The sequence below is a fragment of the Phyllopteryx taeniolatus genome, chromosome 21 (genome assembly GCF_024500385.1).
Source record: "Phyllopteryx taeniolatus isolate TA_2022b chromosome 21, UOR_Ptae_1.2, whole genome shotgun sequence".
Taxonomy (NCBI): Eukaryota; Metazoa; Chordata; class Actinopteri; order Syngnathiformes; family Syngnathidae; genus Phyllopteryx; species Phyllopteryx taeniolatus.
In genome coordinates, this window is record NC_084522.1 from 16,669,073 (window position 1) to 16,683,283 (window position 14,211).

Below are 14,211 nucleotides of genomic sequence, written 5' to 3' on the forward strand. Positions count from 1 at the left end.
ACCTTTGTTTCCTTATAGCTTCCCAGATATAAAAACTTTAAAGGGGTGATCCACGAACTGGGTCCGAACCAGTATCTGGTCAGCGGAGAGGTGTCAGTCCTTGACAAAAACACCATCGAGATCACAGAACTTCCCGTCCGAACATGGACACAGGTACACTTCAGCTACTTGTCCAATCCGTATAAGATACATTTCTAAAATGTCAGAAGAACTGTTGTATTGTATGACGTAGAAGAAGACTCTTCACTCTTAGAGGCAGCACTTGAACACCAAACGGACAAATGACACTTGTCAATGAATGTGCATGTGGCGCGTGCAGCTGACACTTTGTCAAACACCTCCTCGTCCCCAGTTGACCACGTTGCCTAACATGCATGTGCCGGTTATTAGAAGTCAAAGCTGATAAAAAGCATTACAGCTCATGCTATTATGCGCGATTCAAAGCACGAATCTTTAGGTATTATGTTTGGGAACTGGTGCAAGGACATTGGTCCTGTGAAGGTTCACATACTGCAGCAGTCACCATCACCACCCAACCACCACTCACAAACTTAAAACAAAATAAGTGGGATATAAAATGGAATGCGAACTGGTGCTGAGCATAATCACGGTCTCCGCGGTCATGTGCAGGCTTATAAGGAGTCTGTGCTGGAGCCGATGCTGCAGGGCACCGACAAAACACCATCACTCATCAGCGATTATAAGGAGTACCACACAGATTCGACCGTTAAGTTTGTGGTTCGCATGTCTGAGGAAAAACTAGCCCAGGCTGAGGCAGCTGGGCTCCACAAAGTCTTCAAACTTCAATCCAGCCTCACCTGCAACTCAATGGTAAACATTCATTCAACTTAAAATTGACTAGAGATCAGTTCTGATAGGAATTCAAGATGGTGTATAATCATAATTTTTTTTCCCCGTCTACTTTATTCTTAGGTTCTGTTTGACCACATGGGTTGTCTAAAGCGATATGATTCAGTCCAAGACATTCTAAGAGAATTCTTTGAGCTGCGCCTGCACTACTACAAACTTCGAAAGGACTGGTTAATTGGTAGCCTCGGAGCTGAAGCAGCTAAACTGTCCAATCAAGCGCGTTTTGTGCTGGAGAAGATCGAAGGAAAAATTTCAATTGGTAAGAGGTTTGAAAAGTTTTAAATCTTCAGTCTGAAGATTTTGTTCTTTATTTTGTGTCCAAACAGAGAACAAATCCAAGCGTGAGCTAATCCGCATGTTGGTCCAGAAAGGCTATGAGTCTGACCCTGTAGCTGCCTGGACTAAGGCTCAAGAAAAGGTACAGTTAACTGCATCAAAGCTGTGCTTTTATGAAACATTCATGTGGTGACATCAGGCTATGAGGCCAAATATCGATGTTTTGTGTCTCTGTAAATATACAGCAGCTGAAATATGTAACAACTCACCATTTTTCTCATTAAATATATTTCCAAAGGGGCTATTGACATGAAAATTTGACCAGATGTTGGGAACAACCCAAGTAATCCATACATACAAAGAAAGTAGAACAAATAAGATGAGAAATTAAGTTCTATGTAATAATGTGAAATGACACATCGAAAAAGTATTGAACACGCCCACTGGTATTTATTTAATACTTTGTTTGCAATAACAGCTTCAAGATGCCTCCTGTATGGAGAAACTAGTAGCATATATTGCTCTGGTGTGAATCAATGTCCCCCACCTCCCCTGGAACATGGGTGAAGTTCTGCCAGAGGTCCGAGTTGAAACTCCTTCTGACGGGGGATTCTGCCAGACGTTCCCAGCAGACCCTCACAATACGTTTGAGCCTGTCAGGTCAGACCAGCATCTTCCCCCACTGTCGGAGCCAACTCACCACCAAGTGGTGATCAGTTGACAGCTCCGCCCCTCTCTTCACCCGCCTGTCCAAGACATCCAGCCGCAAGTCCGATGACACGACCACAAAGTCCATCATCAAACATCGACCTCGGGTGTCCCACGTGTGGACACCCTTATGCTTGAACATGGTGTTCGTTATGGACAATCCGTGAGCACAGAAGTCCAATAACAGAACACCACTCGGGTTCTGATCGGAGGGCGGGGGCGTTCCTCCCAATCACGCCCTTCCAGGTCTAACTGTCATTGCCCACATGTGCATTGAAGTCCCCCAGCAGACCGATGGAGTCCCCAGCGGGAGCGCTCTCCAGCACCCCCTCCAAGGACTCCAAAAAGGGTGGGTACTCTGAACTGCTGTTTGGTACATAGGCACAAACAACAGTCGGGACCCGTCCCCTCACCCGAAGGACCCTCTCGTCCACCGAGGTGAACCCCAATAAACAGGCACAATAAATATACCTACACCTGCTCGGCGCCTCTCACCGTCGGCAACTCCAGAGTGGAAGAGGACTGGTAGCAGAGCCCAAGCCGTGTGTGGAGGCGAGCACGACTATATCTAGTCGGAACTTCTCAACCTCACACACCAACTCGGGCTCCTTCCCTGCCAGAGAGGTGACATTCCACGTCCCATGAGCCAGCTTCTGTAGCCGGGGATCGGATCGCCAAGGTCCCCGCCTTCGGTCACCGCCAAGCTCACACTGCACCCGACCCCTATGGCCCCTTCCACAGGTGGTGAGCCCATGGGAAGGGGGACCCACGTTCCCCTTTTGGGCTGTGCCTGGCCGGGCCCCATAGGTGCAGGTCCAGCCACCAGGCACTCGCTTTCCAGCCATACCTTCAGGGTCCAATTTTCAAGGAAATAAAATGTTATCTTCCGTAATTCTTTGTCGGGAGTACAACAGGTCTGTTTGGATTCTGAGCTGACAGCCGACATCCAGAGCTCCGGCAGCCAACCCCGTCCTAATTCTCGGGCTCGAGGCAGTACTCGTCCGTTGGTCCTGAATGCTCAATCACCCGGGGTCCCCCTGGCTATCAATCCGAGGATATAACATCTGACACCACTTTTGTGTTGGAAATCCTTCTTTTGAAGAATAATTAAGGAAACAATCTTGTCGTTATGATTTTTTTGAATACAAAAAGCTAATTACATGATACAAACAAAAAGACAGAGGGAGAAAGAACAAAAATTAAGAGGGAGAGGGGAGGAGATGGCTGGCTGTCCTCAAGATCTTTGCAAGCCCCCACACTCTCTCTGAACCCGAAACCCGAAAAGAAAAAAAAAGATTATAAGGAAAGTCCTTCAGTCAGATACAGTAAATTTCCATAATCAGGACATTTCCACCAGCTACCCAGCCAGCTGTTGTACCCCGCTTGGGAATGTCCTTGGATAAGAAAAACACAGGCTTGCTGCTTTTAGACATCTCAGAGAAGTTAAACCAGAGTTATGGAACAATAAATACATTTTCAAGGAAATGCCTTCAACCTTATAAATGTTAATATATGTAATCTTGCCAACTCAATAGGAATTTGGAATGACAGATGGTGGTAGACTTAGCAAAAAGGTTGGAAATGGCTGGAGTGAACACTTTATTTCCAGAAGAGACAGGAACATAGGGTGACCTACAAGAACGGCGGTAGAAGCACGCAGGTGGATTACATCTTGTTCAGACGATATAATCAGAAGGAGATTACTGACTGTAAATTAGTGGTAGGGGAGGGTGGCTAGACAGCTTAGGATGGTGGTGTGACAGATGACTGGTAGCGGGGAGGAAGATTAAGAAGACAAAGACAGAGCAGAGATCCATGTGGTGGAATCTGAGCAAGGAAGATTGTTGTTTGGCTTTTCGAGAAGAAGTGAGACAGGCTTTTGGTGGACAGGAGGAGCTTCCAGAAGACTGGGCCACTGCAGCCAAGGTGATTAGAGAGACAGGCAGGAGAGTACTTGTTCTATCTTCTGCTTGGAAGGAGACTTGGTGGTGGAACCTCAAAGTACAGGGAATAATACAAGAGGTTAGTTCAGAAGAAGTGGGACACTGAGAGACAAGAATACATGGAGATGCAACATAGGGTAAAGGTAGAGGTGGCAAAGGCCAAACAAGAGGCATGTAATGACATGTATGCCAGGTTGGACACTAAAGAAGGAGAAAAGGATCTATACAGGCTGGCCAGACAGAAGGATAGAGATGGGAAGGATGTGCAGCAGTTTAGAGATAGATATGTGTTGACTGGTGGCAGTAGTGTGCTGGATGGATGGAAAGAATACTTTGAGGAGTTGATGAATGAGGAAAATGAGAGAGAAGAGTAGTCGCGCCTTGCAATTGTGGTGGACCAGGAAGCAGCAATGATTAAGAAGGGGGAAGTTAGTAAGGCACGAAAGAGGATGAAAAATGGAAAGGCAGTTGGTCCTCATGACATACTTGCAGAGGAATGGAAGCATCTCGGAGAGGGGGCTGTGGGTGAGAGGATGCCTGAGGAATGGAGAAAAAGTGTGCTGGTGCCCATTTTTAAGAACAATTATGTGCATAGATGTGGGAACTATAGCGGAATGAAGTTGATGAGCCACATAATGAAATTATGGAAAAGAGTCGTGGAGGCTAGATTTAGGACAGTAGTGAGTATTTGCAAGCAACAGTATGGTTTCATGCCTACAAAGAGTACCAATATGCATTATTTGCCTTGAAGGTGTTGATGGAGAAGGACAAGGAACTTAAGAAGAAGCTACATTGTGTCTTTGTAGTTCTAGAGAAAGCCTTTGACAGAGTACCCAGAGAAGAACTGTGGTATTGCAGGCAGAAGTCTGGAGTGCCAGAGAAGTATGTTGGAATAGTACAGGACATGTACGAGCCGAAGTAAGACAGAATATATGTGCATAAATGAGAGCGGTGGAGGAGGACGAGTGAGGCTACAGGGAGAAGATATCGTAAATACTTGGGGTCAACAGTCCAGAGCAATGGTGAGTGTAGTAAGGAAGTGAAGAATCCGGTCTAAGCAGGTTGGAACGGTTGGAGGAAGGTGTCAGGTGTGTTATGTGACAGAAGAGTCTCTGCTAGAATGAAGCGCAAAGTTTATAAGACAGTGGTGAGGCCAGCCATGATGTACGGATTAGAGACAGTGGCACTGAAGAGACAACAGGAAGCAGAGTTGGAGGTGGCAGCAATGAAGATGTGAGATTCTCTCGGAAGAGTGAGCAGGTTGGATAAAATTAGAAATGAGCTCATCAGAGGGACAGCCGAGGTTCGATGTTTTGGAGACAAAGTTAGAGAGAGCAGACTTCGATGGTTTGGACACGTCCAGAGGAGAGAGAGTGAGTATATTGGTAGGATGATGAGGTTGGCGATGCCAGACTAGAGGAGGAGAGCTAGAGGAAGACCAAAGAGAAGGTTGATCGATGTCGTGAGGGAAGACATGAGGGTGTTCAAGAGGAGGTGTATGTATGTATGTATGTCTGTGTCTCCATTTTCTGAGCCGCTTCTCCTCACTAGGGTCTCGGCCGTGCTGGAGCCTATCCCAGCTGTCTTCGGGCGAGAGGAGGGGTACAACCTGAACTGGTCACCAACCAATCGCAGGGCATATATAAACAAACAACCAGCCGCACTCACATTGACACCTACGGGCAATTTAGAGTCTTCAATCAACCTATATATATATATATATAGATATATATATATATATATATATTTATTTTTTTCAAAGAGTACTAGGATTTCTTATAATTCATGTCAAGTCTGCTACCTTAACTTACCTTTGAAACACACCGTATATTTTGCAGCCTGGACCGTCTCCATTTGCTCAAACTTTCTCTTCTCTGTCACGTGTGTGTGATACTGAGAGCATTTTGGATTAAGGCCGATGCCGATATGCACCAAAATGCCAAATATCGGTCCCGATAATAATAATAATATACATCACTCAAAAATGAGCAACACTCCGTTTATTAATTTGAAGAAGTTCCACCATCATCCAAGTGATTATGTGCAAAGAATGAAAATGTGAGCACAGTCAGTACAGCGTATCACTCACTGCACACCACACGTAGCATTAGCAGTTAGCCACTGCTAGCGGTGAGGCCACCAGACCAAAGCAGCAGTCAATGGTGTCATCATTATTCAGGTGGGATAAAGTGGCAGAACTAGTTAATCTGTATTATTGTTAAAGAAGATGGACATTTGAAAATAGCAATAATAGAAGCAACCAACAATAGTATCATAGCTGGAGGATGATAGTGTTTACAATCCAAGGTGTCTTCATTATCCCAGATGGGGCAGTTTGTTTATTTTGTGTCTTGTCCCTCCAAAAATACTCAGGACTTCAAACTATATTTTTCTACTTTCATTGCGCTGTTGAGTGAAAATTGTTAACAAAAGGCGTTCATAAAATGTTGAACTACTCTCTAGCTTTTTTATTTTTCAGTGCAGATGGTTTAAAACCGGCCACTTAAAAAAAAAGTTCATTTAAAAAAAAAAATCGAGAACGGACGATATGAAAAAAAAATAGTTGTGATCTTTTCTTTTTTTTTTCCTTTTTGCCAGATCGCCCAGCTCTAGTTGAGAATCTTTTGCCTCCTCACGAGTTGATTCGATTACGATTTGAAAAGAAAAACTTTACATTGGATTTTTTTCTTCTAAGGATTTTTTTTGTCTCTCACAGGCTAAAGAAGAAGACGACGACGATGGAAATGAGAGCGACAGCTCATTGCTCTCTGGTACTTCGTCTGGCCCAAATTTTAATTACATCCTCAACATGTCTCTTTGGTGCTTGACGAAAGAGAAGGTGGAGGAGCTCCTGAAACAAAGAGACCAGAAGGTTTGGTGAAGCACATTTCTTTTTCTCTTCTGCACACTGATCATCATTATTAGTCTTAATTTTATGAATGCAGCCCTCCGGGAGGGCACAAGCCAGTGCAAACTATAGGCCGGTCCCAAGCCCAGATACTGTAAATGCATTGAGTTGCATCAAAGCAAGCAAGCGGCCAAACAAATACAGTATGAGCGTTCATCCAAAGGATTCATAGAGAACGGGATCACCGGACTGGATTAACAACAACCGTCATCGCTGCTGTTAACCTGTTAGCCTGTGGTAACTCAGCTAATGTGGGTCAAAGATGATGGAGCGGTGGAAAGCGATTCATCGGCCTGAAAAGAACAGAGAAGCACAGAGCCTAAAACTGAAAGTAGGGACTTTGAATGTTGGGACTATGACAGGGAAAACTAGGGAGTTGGTTAACATGATGATCAGGAGGAAGAGAGAGTAGCACAGCTGTCAAATGCTACGGAATGTCCGTATATAAGAAGCTGCTTGGGGGCACGAGTTTTTATGACGCCCCCTGAGAATATTTTGAAGAAAAAGAGTGACGTTCAGTGTTGTGGGATCAATCGAAGAATAAAGTTGGTGAGCCATACAAAGTTATGAGAAAGATTAGTGGAGGCTAGACTGAGGACAGAAGGGAGTATTGATGAGCAACAGTATGGGTTCATACGATGGGTGGGGGATATATCGAATATACTCGATAGATTGCGGGTTGTTGCACGTGAGATGTATAAAATGACTATATCGTGACTATCGAGTTCCAAATCCTCACATCATGTTTTCTGCTTTCACACTCTGCTGGTGCGCCTCTCATAGTAAGCAGCACACTCCAGAAAACCCACCCATCCAGAAAGCTCCTACGTGCGTGCATGTTTTTGTATCATCTTAATACCGAGAATATTTAATTTTCATGTTCCCATGGGCTCACCACCTGTAGGAGGGGCCATAGGGGTCGGGTGCAGTGTGAAGTGGGCGGTGGCCGAAGGCGGGGACCTTGGGAATCCAATCTCCGGCTACAGAATCTGGCTCTAGGGATGTGGAATGTCCCCTCTCTGGCAGGGAAGGATCCCGAGCTGGTGTGTGAGGTCAAGAAGTTCCGACTAGATATAGTCGGATTCGCCTCCACACACAGCTTGGGCTCTGGTCCCAGTCCTCTCGGGAGGGGTTGGACTCTCTTCCACTCTGGAGTTGCCCACGGTGAGAGGCAGGTGTCGGTATACTTATTGCCCCCCCCCCCCCCCCCCCCCCATCTGTACATTGGGGTTCACCCTGGTGGAAAGAGTGGGTAGCCTCCCTCTGCCTTCGGGTGGGGGGACAGGTCCTGAATGTTGTTTGTGATTTTGACTGTCCCACGGTAATGTTCTTGAAAACATTTTAAAAATTCAGACAAATTTGAACAAATTGGCAGCTCTGCAACAGGAAGTAAAGCTGGAGGTGGCGGAATTGACCATGTTTAGGTTGTTTTTATAAATGACCAAGTTGGATAGAGTTAGAAATGGGTTTTTTTTCACCCTTGCCTGGAATTGTTTTTTTTTTTTTCCTTTTTCAGAACGTTACCCCCCCTTTATCAGCTGAAAACCCCACCTACTCATGATTTTCTATGACATGGTAAAAAAGTACATCCATCCATCCATCTATTTTCTACCGCTTATCCGAGGTCGGGTCGCAGGGGCAGTAGCTTTAGCAGGGACGACCAGACTTCCCTCTCCCCAGCCACTTCATCCATCTCTTCCGGGGGGATCCCGAGACGTTCCCAGGCCAGCCAGAGGATGTAGTCTCTCCAGTGTGTCCTGGGTCGTCCCCGGGGTCTCCTCCCGGTGGGACGTGCCCGGAACACCTCACCAGGGAGGCGTCTGGGAGGCATTCGAATCAGATGCCCCAGCCACCTCATCTGGCTCCTCTCGATATGAAGGAGCAGCGGCTCTACTCTGAGATCCTCCCGGATGACCAAGCTTCTCACCCTATCTCTAAGGGAGAGCCCGGACACCCTGCGGAGGAAACTCATTCCGGCCGCTTGTATCCGGGATCTCGTTCTTTCGGTCACGACCCACAGCTCGTGACCATAGGTGAGGGTAGGAACCTAGATCGACCGGTAAATCGAGAGCTTCGCCTTTTGGCTAAGCTCCTTCTTTACCACAACGGATCGATACAAAGTCCGCATCACTGCAGACGCTGCACCGATCCGCCTGTCAATCTCCCGTTTCATTCTTCCCTCACTCGTGAACAAGACCCCAAGATACTTGAACTCCTCCATTTGGGGCAGGATCTCATCCCCGACCTGGAGAGGGCACGCCAGCCTTTTCCGACTGAGGACCACGGTCTCAGATTTGGAGGTGCTGATTCTCATCCCAGCCGCTTCACACTCAGCTGCAAACTGCTCCAGTGAGAGTTGGAGGTCACGGCTAGATGAAGCCAACAGAACCACATCATCTGCAAAAAGCAGAGATGCAATACTGAGTCCACCAAACCGGACCCCCTCTACGCCTTAGCTGCATGTAGAAATTCTGTCCATAAAAGTTATGAACAGAATCGGTGACAAAGGGCAGCCTTGGCAGAGTCCAACCCTCGCTGGAAACGTGTCCGACTTACTGCCAGATATGACCAAACTCTGACTCCGGTCATACAGGGACCGAACAGCCCGTATCAGGGGGTTCGGTACCCCATACTGCCGAAGCACCCCCCACAGGAGCCCCCGAGGGACACGGTCGAACGCCTTCTCCAAGTCCACAAAACACATGTAGACTGGTTGGGCGAACTCCCGTGCACCCTCGAGGACCCTGCCAAGGGTGTAGAGCTGGTCCGCTGTTCCACGGCCTGGACAAAAACCACACTGCTCCTCCTGAATCTGAGATTCAACTTCCCGACGGACGCTCCTCTCCAGCACCCCTGAATAGACCTTACCAGGGAGGCTGAGGAGTGTGATCCCCCTGTAGTTGGAACACACCCTCCGGTCCCCCTTCTTAAAAAGGGGGACCACCACCCCAGTCTGCCAATCCAGAGGCACTGTCCCCGATGTCCACGCGATGTTGCAGAGGCGTGTCAACCAGGACAGCCCTACAACATCCAGAGCCTTGAGGATCTCTTCCGAATCTCTTCCATCCCCGGGGCCTTGCCACCGAGGAGCTTTTTAAAAAGGCCCGATAGGACTCCTTCTTCAGCTTGGTGGCCTCCACCAACGGGTTCGGGGATTGCCACCTTACGGCCACAGCTCCGGTCGGCCGCCTCAGCAATGGAGGCGGGGAACATGGTCCACTCGGACCCCGCCTCCCCCGCAACATGAGCAAAGTTCTGTTGGAGGTGGGAGTTTAAACTCTTTCTGACAGGGGATTCTGCCAGACGTTCCCAGCAGACCCTCACAATACGTTTGGGCCTACCACGTCGGACCGGCATCTTCCCCCACCATCGGAGCCAACTCACCACCAGGTGGTGATCAGTTGACAGCTCCGCCCCTCTCTTTACCCGTGTGTCCAAGACATGCGGCCCCAAGTCCGATGACACGACCACAAAGTCGATCATCGAACTGCGACCTAGGGTGTCCTGGTGCCAAGTGCACGTGTGGACACCCTTATGCTTGAACATGGTGTTCGTTATGGACTATCCGTGATGAGCACAGAAGTCCAACAACAGAACACCGCTCGGATTCTGATCGGGGTGGAGGGGGGGCGTTCCTCCCAATCACGCCCTTCCAGGTCTCACTGTCATTGCCCACGTGAGCCATTGAAGTCCCCCAGCAGAACGATGGAGTCCCCAGCGGGAGCGCTCTCCAGCACCCCCTCCAAGGACTCCAAAAAGGGTGGGTACTCTGAACTGCTGTTTGATGCATAGGCACAAACAACATTCAGGATCCGTCCCCCCCAACCGAAGGCGGAGGGAGGCTACCCTCTCGTCCGCCGGGGTGAACCCCAACGTACAGGCGCCGAACCGGGGAGCAATAAGTCTACCCACACCTGCTCGGCGCCTCTCACCGTGGGCAACTCCAGAGTGGAAGAGAGTCCAACCCCTCTCGAGAGGACTGGTACATAAGGTGCACCGTATTATTGGGCGCAGGCATGGTAAAACATACGCTAGCTTAAAACATACGGTAGCAGGCATGGACGTGGAAAAACCATAAACGATATACAGTATTTTCCCAGAAACGATTACAACAAATGATAGTATCATTCATGTTTTTTTTTATTTGTAATGCCACTTACATAGAGTATATTAGAGCATAATTCAAGTAGGTACATACTTTTTAGAGCAATTCACTTTTAATTCTCAGGAATAGGAATATTGGCATTGAAGTAAAATCACTCACAAACTAAATTCCTCATGTAATTTGGTGCTGGCAACAGGCTAGTTAGCTCGATCGCGGCTTGTTGGATGCAGAGGGTGGAGGAATTTGCTCTGATTTTTGTAACACGCGACCGTGAGTACTAAAGTGGAGAGAGGAACTTGGCAACTTGACAACACAGCGCAAGCAAAGGGTACACAGGAAAGAGCTGTGGGATTTGCTGTTTTCTGTACTGTACAGTACTACATGGGGAAATTCACCAATCATTTACACTTCACTTCAAACTGACATTTTCCCAGGTGCGTTCAAAATCGCCGTTGTAAAAGTCTTACTCAAGAAAGCCAACTTATACAGTGATGCACTAACCAGCTCCAGACAAATAATCAAACGTCACATTCATTAGGAATGCTATCCTCCGCGAATAGCAGGGTTCAACTGTATATTGGTAGAAGGATGGTGAGGATGCAGGTGCCAGGCAAGAGAGTTAGAGGAAGACCTAAGAGAAGGTTGACAGATGGAGTCGGTCGGGCAAGACATGAGGGCAATTGGTGTTAGAGAGGAGGATGCGGAGGGTAGGCTTCGCCCCGGTACACACATAAACAGAAGTCGGCCTGTTTTTCTACCGATTTTGACCCTTGCTGACCAATCATGTCAAATGCCGGACAATCTTAAATTTTATAAGATTGTCCTTCGGGCTGATGTGTGTTAAGAGTGGACTCGTCTCGATTTTAGGGTCCCAAACAAGTTGGGGCCAACAATGACCAAAAGTCTTCATGTGTGTGGGGGGAGAGTCAACGTCCCCTGTCACGACGCGGTGTATTGTGACGTCGAACGGAATATTGCCAATCAAGAAGAACCCTGACTCAACAAAAGGGAAATAAAAACAATCAACAAACAATTATCAATCTATTCTTGCTCTTGTGCAGACAGGAGAGCTGCAGAATATCCAGGAGAAATCTTCAGAGGATCTGTGGAAGGAGGACTTGGCAGTTTTCATTGAGGAGTTAGATGTAAGTGTTTCTACAGAATCTATCTCGTTGTTTACCCCCGGCCAAATTACGGCTGCCTCCGAATGCAAGGTGCTGACAAAGCTCCTTTAAGCTCTTTTAGGTATGGATTTGTAAACAAGGAAAAGTTTGCTGCGGGAGGTTGGATGCAGTTGATACAAAAAAAAAAAAAATGAAGTGGTGAAAAAACTTGGTGCGTCCAGAAAATATTCACAGCGCCTCACTTTTTCACATTTTATGTTAAAGCCTTATTCCAAAATGTTCCCAATTCATTTTTTTCCCCTAAATATCCTACACATGACAGCACATAATGATGTGCAAAAATGTTTATTGAAATTTTTTGCAAGTAAAAATCAAAAACAAAACAAAGAAATCCCATGTACATCCAGTAAGTATTCACAGCCTTTGCCACGAAGCTCAAAATGGATCTCAGATGCATCATGTTTGCGCTGATCATCCTTGAGAGGTTCCTACAGCTTAACTGGAGTCCACCTGTAGTAAAGGATACAGAAAGATTTCTGCTGCTTTGAAGGTTCCTTTGAGCACATTAAGTTCCAAACCACCAGGACTCTTCCTAGAGCTGGCCGCCTGTCTAAACTGAGCAATCGGGGGAGAAGGGACTTAGTCAGGGAAGTGACTAAGAACTCGATGGTCACTCCGTCAGAGCTCCAACGGCCCTCTTTGGAGAGAGGAGAACCTTCCAGAAGGACAACCTTCTCTGCAGCACTCCAGCACAATCAGGCCAGTATGGTAGCGGAACCCACTCCTTAGTAAAAGGCACATGGCAGCCCGCCTGGAGTTTGCCAAAAGGCACCTGAAGGACTCTCAGACCATGAGAAAGAAAATTCTCCGGTCTGATGAGAATGTGAATTCCAGGCGTCGTGTTTGGAGGAAACGAGGCACCGCTCATCACCTGACCAATACCATCCCTGCAGTGAAGCATGGTGGTGGCAGCATCATGCTGTGGGGTTGTTTTTCAGCAGTAGGAACTGGGAGACAAGTCAGGATTGAGGGAAAGATGAATGCAGCAATATACAAAAAACCTGCTCCAGAGTGCTCAGGACTTCAGACTGGGGCGAAGGTTTACCTTCCAACATGACAACGACCCTAAGCACACAGCCAAGACAAACAACTCTGTGAATGTCCTTGAGTGGCCCAGCCAGAGCCTAGACTTGAATCCAATCGAACATCTCTGGAGAGATCTAAAAATGGCTGCGCACCGACGTTTTTTATTTTGAATACATCTGCAAAACAACACAACAACAAAAACTTGTTTCACGTTGTCATTATGGAGTGCTGTGTGTAGAATTTGGAGGGGGGGGGAAAAAAGGAATTTATTCCATTTTGGGGTGAAGCAAACCAAATTTAAAAAAATGTGGAAAACGTGAAACGCTGTGAATACTTTACGGATGCACTGTATGATAAAGAACACGATGCTGGTAAATAATGGCTGTTTTTGTTTTTTTCCATCAGAGTTTTGAGGCACTTGAGCGAGAAGAGCATAATTTAGGGAAAGTCATCAAACTCGTGAAAGGTAAAGTTGGTAAACCCAAAGCAAAGAAGCTGAATCTCGAGGAGACCATGCCGTCACCATTTGGCCGCAGGGTGGATCCTCCATCTCAGCCGCTGAAATCTGACGCATCCAAGAAATTGACTAAAAAGAAGAAGGTAAACGTGATTATTCAGAAGCCATATCACAGTTTTTTACGTATGAGAGGCTGTTGTCTATTATGTGAAAGATTGCACCCATGCCAGCTTAGAGTTTCATTCAAATAGGCCTACGGCAAATAAAAAGCCACCTTTCTCTCAAAAACACTCATTAACAGTATGCATCAAATAAATACAATAACACAAGCCTGTGTTTTTATCTTCAAATATTTCTCTGTTATATAAATATTCAAAATCCTTTTTTTTTTTTTTTTTTTTTTTTGCCAATTGTTGAAAGTAGCAAGTCTTAAGATATTTTATTTTTCCAAAACACGCAGCGCTGATAGATGTGGCTCCTTACGTGGTTATTGAAGAGTTACTTGACCTAGATGTTGTTTTTGTTATCTAGTTGTACTTAATAATGATACACTTCTTGATAAATGACTTAATCATTTCAGAATGTGAACATGTTCAAATTGTATGTTGATAACAGAACACATCATAAAGCTCATCATGTACAAAAGCTACGGAATCAACCATGATCACGAACCTCATCATCTACATACAGCTGTTCTTGATTACGTTTTGCAGATCTCTTGCACATCAAGAAGA

At 46.5% G+C, this 14,211-nt stretch overlaps 1 protein-coding gene across 2 annotated transcripts in view; it reads left to right on the forward strand.

Annotated features, from left to right (window-relative positions):
* top2b (DNA topoisomerase II beta) overlaps window positions 1-14,211 on the forward strand; it is a 115,957-nt gene that overhangs the window by 82,941 nt on the left and 18,805 nt on the right. For both annotated transcript variants that reach the window (XM_061760859.1, XM_061760860.1), the window contains 7 exons: window positions 19-153; window positions 631-831; window positions 934-1,129; window positions 1,197-1,288; window positions 6,514-6,669; window positions 11,872-11,955; window positions 13,426-13,620. In XM_061760859.1, coding sequence (XP_061616843.1) covers window positions 19-153; window positions 631-831; window positions 934-1,129; window positions 1,197-1,288; window positions 6,514-6,669; window positions 11,872-11,955; window positions 13,426-13,620 — 1,059 coding nt within the window. The remainder of the gene's footprint in view (window positions 1-18; window positions 154-630; window positions 832-933; window positions 1,130-1,196; window positions 1,289-6,513; window positions 6,670-11,871; window positions 11,956-13,425; window positions 13,621-14,211) is intronic.